The following is a 20407-nucleotide window of genomic DNA, read 5'->3' as shown; positions in this document are numbered from 1 at the left end:
CGTGCAATTAAGAAAAATATTTGTGCCGAGAGCGCACGCCCAGCGAGCTCCCAGCACACAGGTCCAGGACTCACCTCCTCTTTCAATTGGGACCTTTCTCGATCATGTGACCGCCGTGACAGTTAATCACGGTGGTCACACGACCTTAAAATACCACCCCGTCTTCTGAAACCCTTAAAGGGCCGGGAGGCGCTGGTGCCAAGGGGTTAAGGTACGTTTCACATAATGTGCCATCATACAATGCATACTAGCACATTATACTACTTTGCAGGGTGAAACTTTTTTTTTTTTGGAACAAGTTTACTACCGCTTTAAAGCTGTTGATCATCAATCAGACAATACAATGAAATTCTTATCTACATTTTCAAGTTATATTTTATTACAATACAGAAAGAATTCACATAGTAAAGATAGATGAGTAGGAAGCGGATCCTACACTTTCAGATTGGTGCGGTCGTGGTATTTCTGGTAAGGATCATCAACGTACCAGTTCCTCCTCCTCCAGAAGGATGTGGTCATTTTATCAAGCAGTTTGCTCTGCGTTTTGTTACAGATAACCATTTCTCTCAGGCGTTTTTTCCTGGCTGCCCTTTTCTTCCAGAGTTTCTTCTTATAACCGGACTGCAAATGCAAATGTTTATTAGCATTAAAAGAGAGAACTCTAGTGAAGAACAAATCCGTAAACATACATAACATCAGGTTATGGCCAGCTTGGTATGTCTTGGGTTTAAATGTGAGCTCTGCATGGACCAAGCTTTAAACCAGTTTTTGCTTCGAAATAAAAGTACTGTTTAGTGGAAATTTGCTTTCTGCCCTCCTCATCAGTGCTCTATGCTGGCATAGACCAGTAACAGCCATACCTCCTAATCGCAAGCATCCTTCTACATATTTATATTGCAAAGTAGAGCGGGGTGTGTCTGGCCAGGCCTGTCAGACAATGGGGTGCACTGGGTGGCACATACTCTGGTGCCTATTGGCCTGTGCTGTCATATTATACATCCTCCTTTGCAGCTACTTAGATAGGACAGAGGAGTTAACACTGGGACTATGGAGCTTGCTACTATATTATCTATGACCTCAGTTAGGGTCTGTTCCCGCGTCTGCATTTAAATCCATAAGGCCCCTTTCACACGGGCTTTCCCTATCTCCGTTTTTCATCTGTCCGTTTACGGATGAAAAAGACACCCATGTTTTTCTATGGACCAGCGGATGTAAAAGGATGATTCTGTTAACATCCGTTAACCACTTGCCTACCAGGCACTTATACCCCCTTATTTACCAGGCCAATTTCAGCTTTCAGCGCTGCCGCACTTTGATTGACAATTGCGCGGTCATGCAACATTGTACCCATATGATAATTTTTTTCGCACAAATAGAGCTTTCTTTTGGTGGTATTTAATCGCCACTGGGCGCTTTACTTTTTGCGCTATAAATAAAAAAAGTGCAAAAAATTTGAAAAAAAAATAGACAGCACTAAAGAGGTGTCACGGATAGGCGGCACTAATATGCAGCACTGATAGGCAGCACTGATGATGGGTACTGATAGACGGCACTGACTGGCATCACTGCTGGGCACTGACTGGCGGCACTGACTGGCACAACCCCTGGGCACTGACTGGTGGCACTGACTGGCAGCACTGCTGGGCTGCACTGGTGGGTGGGCACAGGTGGGTGGCACTGGTGGGCACAGGTGGGTGGCACTTCTGTGCACAGGTGTGTGACACTGCAGAGTGGCACAGGTGGGTGCACAGCTGGGCACAGGTGGGTGATCTGCTGGGCACAGGTGGGCGGAGCTAGTGGGCGCACTGCTGGGCACAGATGGGCGGAACTTGCGGGTGGCACTGCTGGGCACCGATCATCAGGGCACTGATGATCGGTGCCGATCACCGCTCTGACAACTGCCGGTTCTCTGCAGTACTTTCCTCACGATCTGACAGCGTGAGGAAAGTGCAGCCGAGAACCGGCACTTGCATTTCCCTCTGATCAGCGTGTCATTGGACACCGCTGATCACATGGTAAAAGGCCGCTGTGATTGGCCTTTTACCACATCACGTGATCAGCTGTGTCCGTAGGACACGGAGATCGCCGGGTGCGCGCCCCAGGAGCGTGTTCTGGGAGGACGTCATAAGACGTCCACTCAGAACTGGCTGGCTGCAGTACAGCCGTCATTCGGCTATCTGCGGTCGGCAGGTAGTTAATGTCCGCATCCATTAACATCCGTCTTTTTTGAACGGAAGAAAACCCTATTTTTCTTCTGTATAAAAAAACAAACGTAAAAAAATTAAACGCACGGAAAACAGATGTAAACGGACATGCGGTCCATTTTTGCATTGGTAAAGGATATAAACTGCTGAAAAACAGACGTAAACTGACGAAACAATTACGTAAACTGATCCAGATGTGGAACTGATCCCTTTTTCCCATGAGTTCAGTCACATTTTTTCCAAGAAAAAAAACTGAACACCTGTGTGAAAGGACCCTCAGCACTACCAATATGTGTGTTTAAAAATGCATTCTGTGTGCGTTTTCTATTGTATATCTTTCTAGGAAAAGGGTACATGTTCTCTTTATTTTAGAGGTAATGTAATTGGCATTTTGCAGGTTATATTGGGGAAAAAAACAAGATCAAGATGCTTTTTGAGAACACTCCTTGGTAATGCCACAAATTTACAAGGAAATTTGAAGACGTTTGATGTCTTGTAAATAAATAAGCGATCCTGCACTTATAATATCATTTTGTTCTTAGAAATTGTCATTACTGACCTCTCTAGCGTCAGACACTACGGTTATCAATGAACTAATGCAAACTATTTTGATGTAAATGTTAACCTCTTTTTGATCATGTAATGCTTACGTGATGTGGCAAGGGGGGGGCCTTAGCACACATGACGCACATATGGAACCATGGTGGCTAAAGCTTCTTTGCTGAGTGTGCTCCCTGCCTGCTCCCTTTGCAGTGACGATCCGTCACAGACATTGAGATTTGCCCCTCCAACTTTAGACCGAGTTAAAAGTGATACTAAAGTCTTTTTTTTTTCCTTAAAAATAACAAACATGTCATACTTACCTGCTCTGTGCAGTGGTTTTGCACAGGGCAGCCAGGATCTTCCTCTTCCCAGGGCAAGCACTTCTAGCCCCTCCCTCCTGTCAGGTGCCCCCATAGCAAGCTGTTTGTTTAATCACACACAGGGCTGCAGCTCGGCCCCGCCCCTCCCTCTCCTGATTGGCTGAAGCAGTCAATCACAGCCAAGAGCCAATCAGGAGTGAGAGTCCCCGGAGAACCAAGGCTCTCGTTGACATCACTGGATCAAGAGGGGGCTCAGGTAGGTGTTAGGGGGAGCTGCTACACAGAAGGTTTATTTGCCTTCATGCATAGGATACATAGGATGCATAGGATACATGAAGGTAAAAAAATCTTGAGCATTTACAACCACTTTAAAGGGCTAGTGGGAGGGGTCATGACGGAAACAATGATACTCTAATGACAAATGTCCTAGTGTCCCTTCACTATTTTTTTATATATGTTCTTTTCACCTTCTATTTTTGTTCTATTCTCGTCCAACACATGTTTGTGATCACAAGCGAAGGATGTTTTTTATTCTAGAATAGGAAAATTTTTTTTAAAAAAATGAATGAAGGAACTTAAATGAATCTGGTCTTCCTCTCAGGTTGGTTATGTATACTGATCTGTCAATGTGATCAGGTTGTTCTTTATATGCATTCCAACACACTATTCCCAAAGCATACATTCCTGAGAAATGGCTGAGAGTGTTAATGGGGGCTGCAGTGACTAACAACTGGGAACCAAAGATATTCAAAGCGAAAAGTGCACCACCAGCCCACCAAGGATCTCCAGAAACATGTCCAAAGCTTTATTCAGCGATCACACTGTAGTAAGAGAAGCAATGTTTTGGAGGCTCACTCCTTTATCAGGCATATGATAAAGTGCAGCACAGAAAGAACATTATTTAACCACGCTATAGCCGAATGACTTAATGGTTAAAAAAAACAAACAAAAAAAAAAAACCATCCACCAATCAGTGAGCAAAGAATTAGCTCAGCCCCACCCCCCGACGTCATAAGCCTGTCATAAAACACACACATGACAAAAAAAAAAAGTGTGTGTGTACACACACACACACACACACACACACACACACACACACACACACACACACACGCACACACACACACACACACGCACACACACGCACACACACGCACGCACCGGCCACTTTATCAAGTACGCCTTCCTAGTGCCAAGAAAATACCCCACACACCATTACACCACCACCACCAGCCTGAACCATTGATACAAGGCAGGATGGATCCATGCTTTCATGTTGTTTACGCCAAATTCTGACCCTACCATCTGAATGTCGCAGCAACCAGTCTGCCCATTCTCCTCTGATCTCTGACATCAACAAGGCATTTTCATCCACACAACTGCCGTTCACTGGATATTTTCTCTTTTTTGGACCATTCTCTGTAAACCCTAGAGATGGTTGTGCATGAAAATCCCAGTAGATCAGCAGTTTATGAAATACTCAAACCAGCCTGTCTGGCCATGCCACATTTAAAGTCACTTAAATCCCCTTTCTTCCCCATTCTGGTGCTCGGTTTGAATTTCAGCATGTCTTTCGGAAACACCAGCTAAAAGAGCGAAATTGTTACAGAATATGGTGTTGGACTGCCTTTAGCATCCAACATGGCCTGAATTCTCCTGGGAATTGACAAATATAAGTCTTAGATGGTGGCTAATTGAAAGCGGAACAATTTCTGCATGAAGAGTGGTATCATATTTAAACGCAAAACATGTTGTCACTTTTACACCTACAAATCAAGTAGTGTGCGAGCCGCTGAGAGCCTGAGCCAACCGTTCCTGCATCTATCACAGCTCAGCGCTCCAGTGAGCTCTGGAGGGACAGAGCAGAGAGCTGGAGATTGACAGTCACTGGCTCTCTGCAGGCTGGAGACCGTGAGCTGAATGATCACTTCTCGGCCTTAGACAAGGCAGATGACAGCAGCAGCTGGGATTGGTGCTGCAGCCATCCAGGCAAGTATGATTGTTTTTTTCTTAATTCCTATTCTTCTCTTAAATACTATTCTCTCTGTGCTGCACTGTCACATGCCTGATGAAGGGGTCCTGCGAGACTCCGAAACATTGCTTCTGTTACTATGATGTGATTGCTGAATAAATCTTTGGACCCATTCTAGAGATCCTTGGGGTGCTGGTGACATACTTTTCAGATTGTTATAGGGTCAATAAAAAAAAATAAAAAAATTTGCTCATTTTATGCTGCAGGAGCCTGGAGTGCATTGCACCAGTGACCAGCAGATTGCTGGTGCCATGCAGGACTCCTGAAGACCTGTTGGTATATCTGCTTGCCTGTATGAGCAAGACAATACACTTTGACAGGACGAATCAATGAACTACTACAGCGCCAGGTAGTTTGTTGAGAACTACAAGCTGATAGCTGCTAAGGCTGTTGGGACCTGTAGTCTTCTTATTCACAGAATACTGTGAATGAGTGAATAGGGTGGGCGGGAGGAGAAGAACCCCCTCTAGCTGTCGGAGTGGGGGTTGGTCCTTTCAATACCATGGTACACCCTGAATATGGGTGTAACTGAAAGGTGAACTTGTCCTAAAAAAAGATTAAAAAAAAAAAAAGGGTGCAGATAATGCCTTTTTTTTTTAATCTGTTGGCAAAACTACAACCCCCCCCCATTTACGGCCGATATATTGGTGCATCACTACTCTGAATGTTTGATATAGTGAATGGAAGAGTGGTGGTAGGTGAGATAAGCCATTTGTAAGTTTTGTGTGAAAAGAAGCCCAGAAAGTTTCTCTATTCCGGAATCTATAGCATTGTTCCAAGCCAGCTCCCTGTGAATCTTTATTCAGCCTATCTCAGACCCTGTATCCGATCTGTAGAGTGGTGGGACTGCACCAAGAAGTAGTTATGGAGTCACCTCCTATGTTCTCCTTCAGAACCTCTCCCATCCTCTGTTACTCCCTACCCCAGTATGTCTGGTAAGATTCTACCCGGTTTGCCTTTAGGCGATCCTCAAACTTCTATTCAGGAAAGCCTACCCCATATCCATCTAAAGAAAAAACCAAAAAAAAAAAAAAAACTGTACAGCAAGTTCCCTACTTATGAACGAGTTCCGTTCTGGGAGTTTGTCCGTAAGTCCAACAAAGTAAGGTTTATAATACTTTTCACACAAATAATGCATAAAAACACAAGAAATAGTGTAAAGAAAGGATGTTTAATCTTACAGTACCTTGAAAAGGTACAGCAGAACAATACACCAGCTGACATACAGGGGCTGGCATGGAGTGACCAGACAAGACCTTTTATGCTTGCTTCCAGACATCCTAGGCTTGAAATCAACACTGTACTACTGTACACTAGTCCTAGTACACAGCAGAACAGCCACTTGTGGCAGAGGGTGCACACAGCTTACAATGTCCGGCAGACACGTGAGCTACTTTCGTGATTTGGCATCTGAATTCATGTTCGCATCTTTGAAAGTTCACAACTTGGGAGGTTGTTCGTATCTTTGAAAGTTTGCAACTCGAATGTTCGTAAGTAGAGGACTTACTGTACTTGAGTCACCTCCACCTCATCCCCTGCAGCTATTACTTTTTGTATCATCACCCCCTCCCTTTAGAGTGTAAGCTCCATGAGCCGGGCCCTTTATACAAATCCAAAAACAATCTCTCATTCTTTTTGATGAGATGTTTTAGGTGAACCAGAGGTTGTTGATGTGTTTTTTTTTTTTTTTAATTGTTTGAAGACATGTTTTTGGCTTTGTTCCTTTCCCCCATTTCTGTTTACTTCTGGTCGGGAAGGAATAAGACAAAAAAAAGGAAAAAAGCAAGATATTGTCAAGAAAGTTTTGGGTTCCTTGTGGTCTCTATTGTGTTTGATTACCATTTCTGTGTATTCCGGGATCTGTGGATCCACGTTGTTCTATTTATGTGTAATCCTGCTGTTGCAGTAATGCCATTGTGGATTCTGTAAGTACTGTTCCATTTTCTCTATTATCTTGACAATAAACGTGGTTTGGAATAATATAAAAAAAAAAAAAAAATAAAAGTCCAAAAGCAATATGTAAACAATGCTGAAGTATGAGCCAGTGACTTCTAAATCTACAGAAGGCTCTGTTCACATATATGCAGTTTGCGTTTGATACTTTCTCCAGTGCTTTTTGCAGTTTGTGTTGCCTTTTTCTACACGCGGTTTTGACACGTTTTTGCCGTGTTTGTTCAGCTTTTTTTTTTGTTAAAGTGAAATTTTTTTTATTGCTGGACGGAATAAAAATGCAAAATGCGGCAAAAAAACTCACTACCATGCATTTCAGCAGATTCTCCATTGAACTCTATTGTAGCAAAAACACTACTTTTTGCTTTTAAAAAGTCCCTCTTTCCCCAAAACTCAGCAGCTCAAAAAAGCATAGATGTGAACGTGTTCCATAGGAAACCATGTTAAATTGACTGTAGTATGTTCCTGCAAAAAGCACTAAAAACGCATTGGTGTGAACAGAGCCTAAAATGTACACTTTATAGCATATTTAACATTTTCAGCCCCACATTTTTATGAAAACTATGCTAAATCATAATCCATCATCTCACCTTCCTTCGAATCCACAGCCCACAGTGTAGGCGCATAAATCGTTCCAGTACAGATTTCACAGACTTTCTCTTCCCTCTTCGAAGACTGATATATGTAACTGGTCTTGATGATTGCTGGAGAATGCTGGGAAGCAATGGTGCCACCCTAAAAAAATATTATATCCAGTGTCAGAATGCTGAATACAGATTTACCACAGTTGTGTTATTAAACTAAAAAGGGGTTTCCTGCTATTTTGTGGCCCCATTAGAAAGGTGAAATGTGCTACTTCATCCCATCAACGCATTTGCAGCTTGCAAAAGAACCAATAAGGAAAGAGTTCACGTGTACGTAAACCCAAAATCTATTTCATTTTTGTTCTATATGTGGAGATCCTGCCAGTAACAGCTCTTCCTGCTGCAGGCTGACAGTGTTAGACCACTACCCTGCATTTACCAGCCACATTGTCAGCCTGGCAGTTCCTTCAGTTGGCAGTAGGGTTTTGTTTTCTCCTTTTAATCAGGGGTGGGGTGGCTGCAGACAGAGTCTGGAGTTCGGCTGTGGATCACCTATCTTCTAAATCAAAACTGTAGTTATTATTTATTTCAGGTACTTATATAGCACTGTCAGTTTACGCAGCGCTTTACACACATAAATATATATATATATATATATATATATATATATATATATATATATATATATATATATATATATATATATATATATATATATATATATATATATATATATTGAACATTCACATCAGTCCCTAACCCTCAAGGGGTGTACAATCTAAGGTCCCTAACCTACATTCATACATACACATACTAGGGCCAATTTAGACAGGATCCAATTAACCTACCAGCATGTCTTTGGAGTGTGGGAGGAAACTGGAGCACCCGGAGGAAACCCACGCAAGCACAGGGAGAACATGCAAACTCCATGCAGGAGGCGCCATGGTCGGGAACCCATGACCCATTTACGGCAAGGCAGACGTGCTAACCACTAAGCTATTGATTTTTTTTTATTTTTTTATCACTGCTCATTTTTTATAGGGATAGTAAACCCATATTTTTTGGAAGAGGAGGTCCACACTTACATTATATATTTCTTTTTCTTTTTAAATTTCATCCTTTGGCCGTTGGTACCCATTCCTGTTTGCAGGAAGCTAGCCAGCGGCTATGGAGATACCAGTGCATGCATGTTCCTGGGTGGTGTGTTGTACATCCATAGATACACACAGCATGTTGCAAACCACACTTCTGCTTGCAGCAGGAGTTCTGCTGCCCTCAGTACCCTCCTCTTCACTCCTACCACTGGCACTCAGCATGGGGTGACTGCAGGGAGGTTTCCTGCACTGCTCCTGTGTGAACCTCCTGAAATTCCTGTTCAAATTGCATGCTATTCTTTGCAGTGCAATTTGCGTCCATTAATGCAAATCGCACCGCAAAGTATCGGTAAGCAGTATCAGTGAGTACTTGACCGAAAGTATTGGTACTCGTATGAGCCAATAAAAAACAAACAAAACCCCCCCCCCCCCCAAAAAAAAGGTACATCCCTAAAAGAGAGGAGAATGGCTGCAAACTACCCCGCGTCTGTATGATCTTAAACCCTATGGTCCAGCATTGGGGTGCCAAAGTATAGCAATAACTGTACTCCCAGCACACAGTAAAAATGTAAACAAATAAATGGCTACAAGGCAGTATACACCTCAGACCTAACCTGTCATAAGCCATCACAGTTTACAGTAAATAGTGACAATTCATGGAGTTCTTCTTTAAATATGTAATCTATATTTAAAGTGGAATTCTGACTATACGGTAAAACGGTACCCTCCCCCCTCTAAGATGATTACCCTGTTTTCAGCCTGCTCCAGTGCAGTCACATCTACTTTATTTATTACAGGTACTTGTATAGCACCAACAATTTACACAGCAATTTCCCCCTATATATTGTACATTCACATCAGTCCCTGCCCTCAAGGAGCGTACAATCGAAGGTCCCTAACTCACAATCATACATACACACTAGGGCCAAACTAGGATCCAATTAACCTACCATCAGGTCTTTGGAGTGTGGGAGGAAACTGGAGTACCTGGAGGAAACCCATGTAGGCACAGGGAGAACATGCAAACTCCAGGCAGGTAATGCCAGGGTTGGGATTCAAATTGACAATTCTAGTGCTCTTTAGGCAAAAGTGCTAAGTGCTTAGCTACTGATCTCCCATGTCAGCCAGCATAGGCTACAGGGAGAACAGAGAGAGCTCAAACAAAAGCTAGTAAAGCCTGGAGCGGTGTCACCACCCATCCATTGTTGGTGCTCCTTCCCCTGCGACCACGCTGGCTGACACAGGGGAGCTATGGGCAGCACAGTGGCTAAATGGTTAGCACTTCCACCTGGCAGTACTAGGGTCACTGGTTTGAATCCCAACCGCGGCACCACCTGCCTGGAGTTTGCATGTTCTCCCTGTGACTGCGTGGGTTTCCTCCGGGTACTCAAGTTTCCTCCCACACTCCAAAGACATGCTGGTAGGTTAATTGGCTCCTGTCTAAATTGTCCCTAGTATGTGTATAAATGAATGTGAGTTAGGGACCTTAGAATGTATGCTCCTTGAGGGTTAGGGACTGATGTGATATACAATATATATGTCGCGCTGCGTAAATTGACGGCATTATACAAGTACCTGAAATAAATAATAAATCACATGTATGGATCAGAGACTAGTTAGGTTTATAGCTGGCGTTCCATTTGAAAATACATACAGATAAACATGGACCAAACAGCAAGAAAATGACCTCACCTGCTGAGTATGGAGGTGTTCTGGGCAGATAGTTGGTTATTAATTGGAGACAAGAGGACTCCTGGTGTGGATTTAGTGAGTCCAGATATTCCCCTTACATGACTGGTTACAGGAAGGGTCAGCGCAGGCTTCCAGAGAACTGGAAAATACAAGAAGGAAATCACTATATCTACACAGCATACAATATGAATGAATAAGAGGGATGCCAGCTAAGTCTAGAGGTCAAAGCCCATGTGCACACCGATACCTTAAACTGGCCATACACTGTGCCAAGGTCACCTGGTTGTTGAGGAACCAATTGAAATTTGCTCAGTGGATGGCCCTGCTCCATTTGACAAAAGCCATTAGTTTGACTTTTTGTCAGTTGGAGCCTGTTAGAAAATTTTCAGCTGAACAGTGGCTGCATCCAAAGGCTAAGAAGTGCCTAGCCTGACACAATTTTGTTTCGGCCGCAGATGGGAAGTCCCTGTACCACTGCCAGAACACAATGCTGTATACTGCCTAGAAGTGACAATACATACAGTTTATACAAAGCTGATAGAGGCCACATCAATTAGTAAAGGAAATAGTTAGTTTGGTCCAGCTTGGCCCTACCGATCTACTGAGTGTGAAAGCAAGCCCGGAGTTAGGCTGTTACCACTCAGGTATGGAGCTTTTTAACCACTTGAGCTCCTGAGGATTTACCCCCCTTAATGACCAGGCCTTTTTTTGCTGTTTGGCGCTGCACTAATTCAAATGATAATTGCGCGCTCATGCAATGCTGCACCCAAACGAAATTTACGTCCTTTTTTTCACACAAATAGAGCTTTCTTTTGATGGTATTTTATCATCTGTGCGCTTTTTATTTTTTGCGCTATAAACGAAAAAAAAAACACAAAAATTTTGAAAAAAAAAAACAATATTTTCTGCTTTCAGCTATAAAAAATATATCGTAAACTCAAAGTTAGTCATAAATTTAAGCCAAAATGTATTCTGCTACATGTTTTTGGTAAAAAAAAATCCCAATAAGTGTATATTGATTGCTTTGTGTGAAAGTTATAGAATCTACAAACTATGGTATAGATGCTGTAATTTACTCCTTTTTTTGCTATACAGCACTGCACTAATTCAAATGATAATTGCGCGGTCATGCAATGCTGTACCCAAACAAAATGTACGTCCTTTTTTTCACACAAATAGAGCTTTCTTTTGGTGGTATTTTATCATCTGTGCGCTTTTTATTTTTTGCGCTATAAACAAAAAAAAAAAAAAAAAAAAAAAAAAAACACAAAAATTTTGAAAAACTATATTTTCTACTTTCAGCTATAAAAAATATATCGTAAACTCAAAGTTAGTCATCAATTTAAGCCAAAATGTATTCTGCTACATGTTTTTGGTAAAAAAAAATCCTGTGCATTAGCGGGCAAACTGGAGCTATATGGGAGGGGCGCTAACACTATCGGAAGTCACCAGTGACACTAATACAGTGATCAGTAAAAATCTGTTCACTGTAATCAATGACACTGGTGACAGGGCAGTGAAGGGGTTAACTGGGGGGGGCGATCAAGGGGTTAAATGGGATTACTGGTGTACTGGCGGGCAAACTGGCTCTATCTGGGAGGGGCGCTAACACTATTGGAAGTCGCCTGCGACACTGATACAGTGATCAGTAAAAATCTGTTCACTGACCAATGACACTGGTGACAGGGCAGTGAAGGGGTTAACTCGGGGGGGGGAGGGGGGCCATCAAGGGGTTAGATGGGATTACTGGTGTATTAGCGGGAAATCTGGCGCTATCTGGGAGGGGCGCTAACACTATCGGAAGTCGCCAGCGACACTGATACAGTGATCAGTAAAAATCGGTTCACTGATCAGTGACACTGGTGACAGGGCACTGAAGGGGTTAACTGAGGGGGGGGGGGGGGGCGATCAGGGGGTTAAATGTGTCCTAGGTGTGTTCTTACTGTGGGTATGTGCTGTTTTACTCACTGTTAGTATGTTTTCTTCTCTGTCTGGAATGGAATGTGTCCAGGCAGAGAAGAATGACATATCCTGTCCTGTGTAAATGTCAACACAGGACAGGATAGGACAGGGACCGATCATCTGATTTCAGCCAGACATCACTGGCTGAAATCGAATGATTGATCCCTCCGGGATCAAATGTTGTCACCCGTGGGTCGGCGGGAGCGCGTGTGCGCGTCCCCTGCCGGCGAAAACGTTGGGAGCGCGGAACCAGTTTTAAAACGTGGTTTTGCGCCCCAGTGCTGCCCTGCACACGTATATATGCAGTGGCAGGGCGACAAGAGGTTAAAAAGGAATGCATTTAAAGGATAGAGAAACATTTGTTCCCCGAACTCTATCAGATGACTACCAGTTTCCTACCTGTTCTTGCTTCAGACTGCTGGAATGTTCTTGAAAAATGCCTGAGAGACAAAGAATATGAATTATAGGAGGAACTGCAGCTCCATCATAGAGCAATACATAAGGGTGGTCAGCTGCATATTCTGCTATATCTCCATTAGAGTGGGACCCCCAAACCTGGCTTCACTGTAAGAAGAGTGCTAGAAGATTTGTAGTCGGAAATTACAAGTCATCCTTTACAGACAAAAGTTAAACGCATAGTTGTAAAATAGCGAGGTATTTTGGAGGATGTATGTCCAATTTAACCCTTTCATGCACATTGGTCACCAGGGTGGATTTGATTTAAATCACTAGTGAAAAGGCTCGATTTAAATCATAAGTTTTAAAGAGCAGCTGTCATCTCTGTCCCGCAGCGGCTCCTCCTCTGACCCGCTGTTGACTCACCGACAGTCACATTCACTTTAATGGTACGACTGGTAATGCGGCAGGGACACAACAAGCTGAGGGACGTGGCGGTAGCAGGTGAATGGACGCCTGCTAACAGGCGCTGCCATGATGGATCTAAAATTATTATTATACAGTATTTATAAAGCGCCAATAGTTCGCTCAGCGCTGTACATTACAAAGGGGGACAGAACATGTGACAGAACAATACCAATACAATGCAAAACATGAGGGGATCGAGGGCCCTGCTCTTTTGAGCTTACAATCTAGGAGGGAGGGGGTAGTGGTACAGGAGGAGATAGCTGTGGGGGATGGAGTGGTAGGAAGAGTGGAGGAGGTCGGCAGGTTAGCAGGGGGCGGGGTAGGCTTCCCTGAAGAGGTGGGTTTTCAGGGTGCGCCTAAAGGAGAGGAGAGTAGGTGATAATCTGATGGGTTGGGGCAGGGAGTTCCAGAGGATGGGTGACACCCTGGAGAAGTCCTGGAGGCGGGCATGGGCGGAGGAGACCAGGGAACTAGAGAGAAGGAGGTCTTGTGAGGAGCGGAGTGTGCGTGCTGGGCGGTACTTGGATATTAGGTCGGTGATGTAATTTGGGGCAGTATGGTGGACAGCTTTGTACGTCAGTGTTAGGATTTTGAATTTGATCCGTTGCGCAATCGGAAGCCAGTGGAGGGATTGGCAGAGGGGGGTGGCGGAGATGGAGTGGTTGGAAAGGTGAATGAGTCTGGCAGCCGTATTCAGGATCGACTGAAGCGGGGATAGCCAGCGGCGAGGCAGGCCAGTGAGGAGGGAGTTGCAGTAGTCGAGTCGTGATATGATGAGGGAGAGTATTATTATTATACATTATTTATATCGCGCCAAAAGGTTTGCTCAACGCTGTACATTATAGTGGGGGACAGAACATGAGACAAGACAGTAGCAATACAATACACGAGTGGTTCGAGTGCCCTGCTCTTTCGAGCTTACAATCTAGGAGGATGAGCTGTTTAGTGGTTTCTGGGGTTAGGAACGTGCGGATTTTGGCGATGTTGCGGAGGTGGAGTCTGCATGAGTTTGTTAAAGATTGGACTTGGGGCTGGAAGGATAGGTTGGAGTCCAGAATGACACCAAGTACTCTGGCCTGCGGGGCGGGTTTGATGGTGGCGTTGTTGGACATGATGACAGGTGCTCTTTAAATGTAAGGAATCCGACTCATTCTTGCAGGTAGTTAGAATCTTTAATAGTTGCAAACCAAATGAAGGTTTCCTTTTTAGAATAATAAGCTGTCAGGTTAGTAAAACAGCGATATCAGAACCGATTTTAGGTTAACCTCTTCCCTAACGCGCTACAGCCGAAAGATGGCTACAGCATGGTTGTCTAGTTCTGGGACGTCGTCGTCCATGGGCGCTGATCGCTGTGTCACAGCTGATCATGTGATATGGTAAACGGCCAATCACAGCGGCCTTTTACCACATGATCAGCTGTGTCTAATGACACAGCAGATCACCGGGTAAATACAGTTGTGGTTATCGGCTGCACTTTCCTCACACTGTCACAGCATGAGGAAAGTACTGCCGATAACCGACAATTGTCTGAGAAGTGATCAGCACTCATCATCGGAGCCCAGCAGCGCCACCCACCTGTGCCCTGCAGTGCCACCCACCTGTGCCCTGCAGTGTCACCCACCTGTGCCCTGCAGTGTCACCCACCTGTGCCCTGCAGTGTCACCCACCTGTGCCCTGCAGTGCTGCCTATCAGTGCCCCCTCATATGTGCTGCCTATCAGTGCCACCTATCAGTGCCGCCTCATCAACACAAATCAGTGGAGAAAAATTACCTGTTTGCAAACTTTTATAATAGAAACAAAGAAAAACTTTTTTTTTCAAATTTTTTTCTCTATTTGTGTGAAAAATAATTATAAAAATGTCATATAGGTACAGTGTTGCATGACCGCGCAATTGTCATTCAAAGTGCGACAGCGCTGAAAGCTGAAAATTGGCCTGGGCAGGAAGGGGGTATAAGTGCCTGGTAGGCAAGTGGTTAATAGGTTAACCACACATAGCTGGAGAATGACTCAGATTCTTTTTTTTCATGTTTTTTCTCATGGTTACTGTGACATTGTGTGAATGCATCAATGCAGTGCATGTTATCTCAGCTTGGATTCATTGAATGAGTTCACCAAAAATGTAAATATTGCACAATATACAACCTCTTGCTACATAACTATGCTCCATTTCATGCTGAATAAACTAAATTAGTAATGTATCCTAAATAGGAAACTATCTTTAGATATTTTTACCCCAAAAACATTTTGTTAAAATAAATTTGATAAATATAAAAATCAGATTTAAATTTAAAAAACAAATCATCGATTTTCATCCACCCTGTTCGTCATTACAGTGGACAGATATTTAAAAGCTGTTTTCTTGTATATGCATGGGTTCCGATTGCATAGTTGCAGATCACCCATTGTAAGCTCGAAAGAGTAAGGCCCTCTAACCCCTCGTGTGCTGCTTGTTGTTGCTGTACTGTTTCATGTATTGTCCCCCCCCCCCCCCTCTATTGTACAGCGCTGAGCAAACCCTTTGGCGCTATATAAACTCAATGTAATGTAATACTGTGGATACTAGTGTGTCACCCCATACTCTGCCACCCACTGAAAAGCCATTGTAAGTGCAACAAAAAATTTTCAAAACCAAGTTGGCCGACAGGCTGAGCAGCTTAGGAATATCTTGCCAGTACATCTATAGGAGGAAAATCTTTGAGATAAACAAAAATTAAAAAATACGGTAACATTGGGTAAAGCCTAAAGAAACCTATTGTAATTAAATGTTAGTAGTATTGATTTTATCTTCAGCAGAAAATTACAATTAATCACCTCTCCTAGATTGTAAGCTCCAAGGATCAGGGCCCTCCTATCCCTCTTGTATTGTTACTGTATTGTCTCCCGTTATATTGTAAAGTGCTGAGCAAACTGTTGGCACTATATAAATCCTGTATAATAATAATAATAATATATAAATCCTGTATAATAATAATAATAATACATAAATCCTGTATAATAATAATAATATATAAATCCTGTATAATAATAATAATAATATATAAATCCTGTATAATAATAAAAAATCCTGTATAATAATAATAATATATAAATCCTGTATAATAATAATATATAAATCCTGTATAATAATAATAATAATAATAATAAAAAATCCTGTATAATAATAATAATATATAAACCCTGTATAATAATAATATATAAATCCTGTATAATAATAATATATAAATCCTGTATAATAATAATAATATATAAATCCTGTATAATAATAATAATATATAAATCCTGTATAATAATAATAATAATAATATATAAACCCTGTATAATAATAATAATAATATATAAATCCTGCATGATAGTAATAATCAGTCCACTAAATTGGACATCATGCATCACTGGTTATATTTCAGCTACTATTCATGCTACTACTGGGACTTTGTTTTTATTGAAAATAATGCAGCTGCAGTAACTTTACTGGCTGTAGATCAAGTTTTTTATGCTATCAAAATGTAATTTGCAGTTTTTGTAATAAAAACATAATTTTGTGCCAATAAGTTCCATTATGTGAAGGCTTCACACACATTGGACATTTTGCTGGCTCTCCTAGGCACCTTTCCTCCTGGCAGCAGTATTTTGGTTTAAAAAAAAAAACACTTGCAAACATGTGTAACGTGTTTAGGCGCATCAAGTGTTTATATGTTAAGTCATTTAACCACCTCCCATCCGGCCGTTGTATATAAACGGCTGGACGGTGGCAGTGCAGGGTCGGGGGACCGTTTATAAACGGCCTCCCCGCCCCCTGCTTGTGCACGCTCCCTGAGAGCACGCAGCACAGCTATCCGGTGCCTGCCGTGTCCTCCAGACACAGTGGAACACCGATCGGACGGGACCTCTGTGTTAGGTCCCGATCATGTGATCACCGATTGGCCAATCAGTGATCACATGCAGAGTAGTAAACAAGATGTCACTTCCTGACATCATTGCTTACTACATGTGAAATCTGTGAATGATCACAGAGGTCACATGGCACAATGCTATTCACAACAGCCTTGTACCATGTGACAAGCTGTGACCAATCACAGCTCACTCAGTATTTCTCAGCCAGAGAGAAGCAGAAATGATTGCTATAACAGCCTTTATGGGTATAAAAGCAATCCGTGTAAAAAAAAATCTTCATCACCCCCCCACAAGTAGTACAGTGTCACTATGGTGACACTGTACTGCTAGGGTGACAGTATGTTAAACAAAAATATATAAAAAAATAAAACAAAAATTAAAAAAAAAGTTTACAAATTATAATTTTTGGTTATAAACTAATTTGTGTTATTTTTTTTTTTTTTACTAAAAAGATAATAGAATAAATTTTGGTCAAGATTTATGATGAAATATTTATTTGCAAAATTTTAGAATAAAAACATTTTTTTTTTCAAAATTTTTGGACTTTTTCATGTACATAGCAAAAATAAATAAAAAATCCCAGTGGTGAATAAATACCACCACAATAAAGCTTTATCTGTCTCAAAAAAATGCTAAAAAATTCATATGGGTACAGTGTTACATGAATGCAATTGTCATTCAAAGTGTGATAGCGCTGAAAGCTGAAAATTGACCTGGACAGGAAGGGGGTGAAAGTGTCCGGACTGGAAGTGGTTAAAGGGACAGTGTAAAAAAAATAATTAAATCATAAAAATTAAAGAATAATAAAAAGTTTAAAGTGCCCCCGTCCCTCCACATAGTGCTGAACACATACGTAGACCACGCCCACATATGTAAACGGTGTTCAAACCACACATGTGAGGTATCGCCACGAACCTCGGAGCAAGAGCAATCATTCTCGCACTAGACCTCCTCTGGAACTTTACACTGCTAACCTGTAGACATTTTTAAACCGCCACTCATGGAGATTTGTAAGCACCTTAGTTTGATGCCATTCCACAAGCGTGCGCAATTTTAAAGTGTGACATGTTGGGCATCTATTTACTTGCCTTAACATCATCTTTCATATTTCACAAAACAATTGGGGTATATATTGTATTTTGGTTTTTTTTTAATCATTAAAGTGTATTTTTTTCCAAAAATATATATTAATTTTTTAAAAACTTCTATTTCGGTTTTTGGCCAAGGGCATCCTGAATTTTCGGTTTTGGCGCCAGAATTTTAATTGTGGTGTACCACTAGTAAAAAAAAAAAAGAAAAAAAAAAGAGAATTAAAATCAAAAATATTTGAAAGCGCCCTCCCCACTCACAGGTAAACGCACACGTCGGTTCCGCATGCATATGTAAACAGTGATCGCACCACACACGGGAGGTATCGCCATAAACGTAGGAGCAAGAGCAATAATTCTAGCACCAGACCTCCTGTGTAACTCTAAAATCATAACCTGTGAAGGCGTTTTAAAGCGCGATATGTTTGGTATCTATTTACTCGCTGTAACTTCATCTTTTATATTTTACCAAAAGAAAAAAAAAGTGATATTATATTGTGCTTGTGTTCACTGAAAATCATTAAAGTGTATTTTTCTCCCCCAAAAATGTGTGTGAAAAACCATTGTACTATCGTGTGGCATTAAAAATTGCATTTTATTCTCCAGGACCTCAGCTTAAAAAAAAACAAAAAAACGTTTGGGTAATTCTCTAGCAAGAAAAAAAAAAAAAGGTTGCAGTAGGAGAGACGTGTCGGAATGGGCCTGGTAGGGAAGTGCTTAAGTGAGGTCATCAACCTAAGCCCATCGCCTTGCTGGGGAATGTATTGTATATGTCCTGGACACTCCAATAGGGAGGTCTATCCAAGGGGGGGGGGCACCCATCCACACCTGTCCTCAACAAAGGGGGACCTACCGTCACCTACAGCGCAGACCAGGCCAAAACAGTGTTTACATCTCCCCTTCCCCAACAGAAGAGGACCTGTCACCTACAGCGCAGACCAGAACAGTGTTTACATCTCCCCATCCCCAACAGAAGAGGACCTGTCACAGCGCAGACCAGAACAGTGCTTACATCTATCTTCCCCAACAGAAGAGGCCCTGTCACCTACAACGCAGACCAGGCCAGAACAGTGTTTACATCTCCCTCCCCCAACAGAAGAGGCCCTGTCACCTACAACGCAGACCATGCCAGAACAGTGTTTACATCTCCCCATCCCCAACAGAAGAGGACCTGTCACAGCGCAGACCAGAACAGTGCTTACATCTCCCTTCCTCAACAGAAGAGGACCTGTCACCTACAGCGCAGACCAGAACAGTGTTTACATCTCCCCATCCCCAACAGAAGAGGACCTGTCACAGCGCAGACCAGAACAGTGCTTACATCTATCTTCCCCAACAGAAGAGGACCTGTCACCTACAACGCAGACCAGGCCAGAACAGTGTTTACATCTCCCTTCCCCAACAGAAGAGGCCCTGTCACCTACAACGCAGACCAGAACAGTGTTTACATCTCCCTTCCCCAACAGAAGAGGACCTGTCACCTACAATGCAGACCAGAACAGTGTTTACATCTCCCCATCCCCAACAGAAGAGGACCTGTCACAGCGCAGACCAGGCCAGAACAGTGCTTACATCTCCCTTCCTCAACAGAAGAGGACCTGTCACCTACAGCGCAGACCAGGCCAGAACAGTGTTTACATCTCCCCTCCCCCAACAAAAGAGGACCTGTCACCTACAGCGCAGACCAGAACAGTGTTTACATCTCCCCTTCCCTAAAAGAAAGGACCTGTCACCTACAGAGCAGACAAGGTCAGGATTTCCCATCAGCCCCTGTACTGCCCACCATACTGTCCTCTACCAGGGACATTGCATGCACAGCCCAGCCGACCTTCCACCCTCCGGGCACATACTAGTATTACACCCCATCCTCCCCCCGGTACCTGAGCAGAGTCCCCGGGCGGCCACACACAGCCCGGAGGGGCGCACAGGACAGCGCCATTTTCCGCAGCCTCAGTTCCCGGACTGTACCATTTGTAGGGGGGGGGTTCAATGCGGACTGTACCATCTACAGAAGAGATCTCACCGGACTGTACCATCTACAGAGGGGTCCTACTATCCTGTCTCTACCATCTACTAATGGGCTGCCACTCCACTCCCCATCCCTTCCAGTACTGCTTCTTCCACTCTCCCCCCAAACACAGCCTGAATATTTGTATTCTGTAGGTTGTGCACTGACTATATT

General features: G+C 42.9%; 1 protein-coding gene across 1 annotated transcript; it reads right to left on the bottom strand.

The window, feature by feature from the left end:
• Positions 1-349: 349 nt before the first annotated feature.
• On the bottom strand, positions 350-20243 carry MRPL35 (mitochondrial ribosomal protein L35). Its single transcript, XM_089692296.1, has 5 exons — positions 20106-20243; positions 12781-12821; positions 10420-10558; positions 7640-7784; positions 350-621 (listed from the first exon to the last, which is right to left on the bottom strand). Exons 1-5 carry the CDS (start codon positions 20228-20230, stop codon positions 433-435), a joined length of 639 nt encoding a protein of 212 aa, XP_089548422.1. The 5' UTR covers positions 20231-20243; the 3' UTR covers positions 350-432.
• Positions 20244-20407: the final 164 nt, after the last annotated feature.

Source organism: Staurois parvus, unplaced genomic scaffold (genome assembly GCF_062004578.1).
Source record: "Staurois parvus isolate SC_StPar_1 unplaced genomic scaffold, SC_StPar_1.0 ptg000581l, whole genome shotgun sequence".
In the NCBI taxonomy this organism is placed as follows: Eukaryota; Metazoa; Chordata; class Amphibia; order Anura; family Ranidae; genus Staurois; species Staurois parvus.
This window is presented reverse-complemented; position numbering and strand designations above follow the sequence as displayed.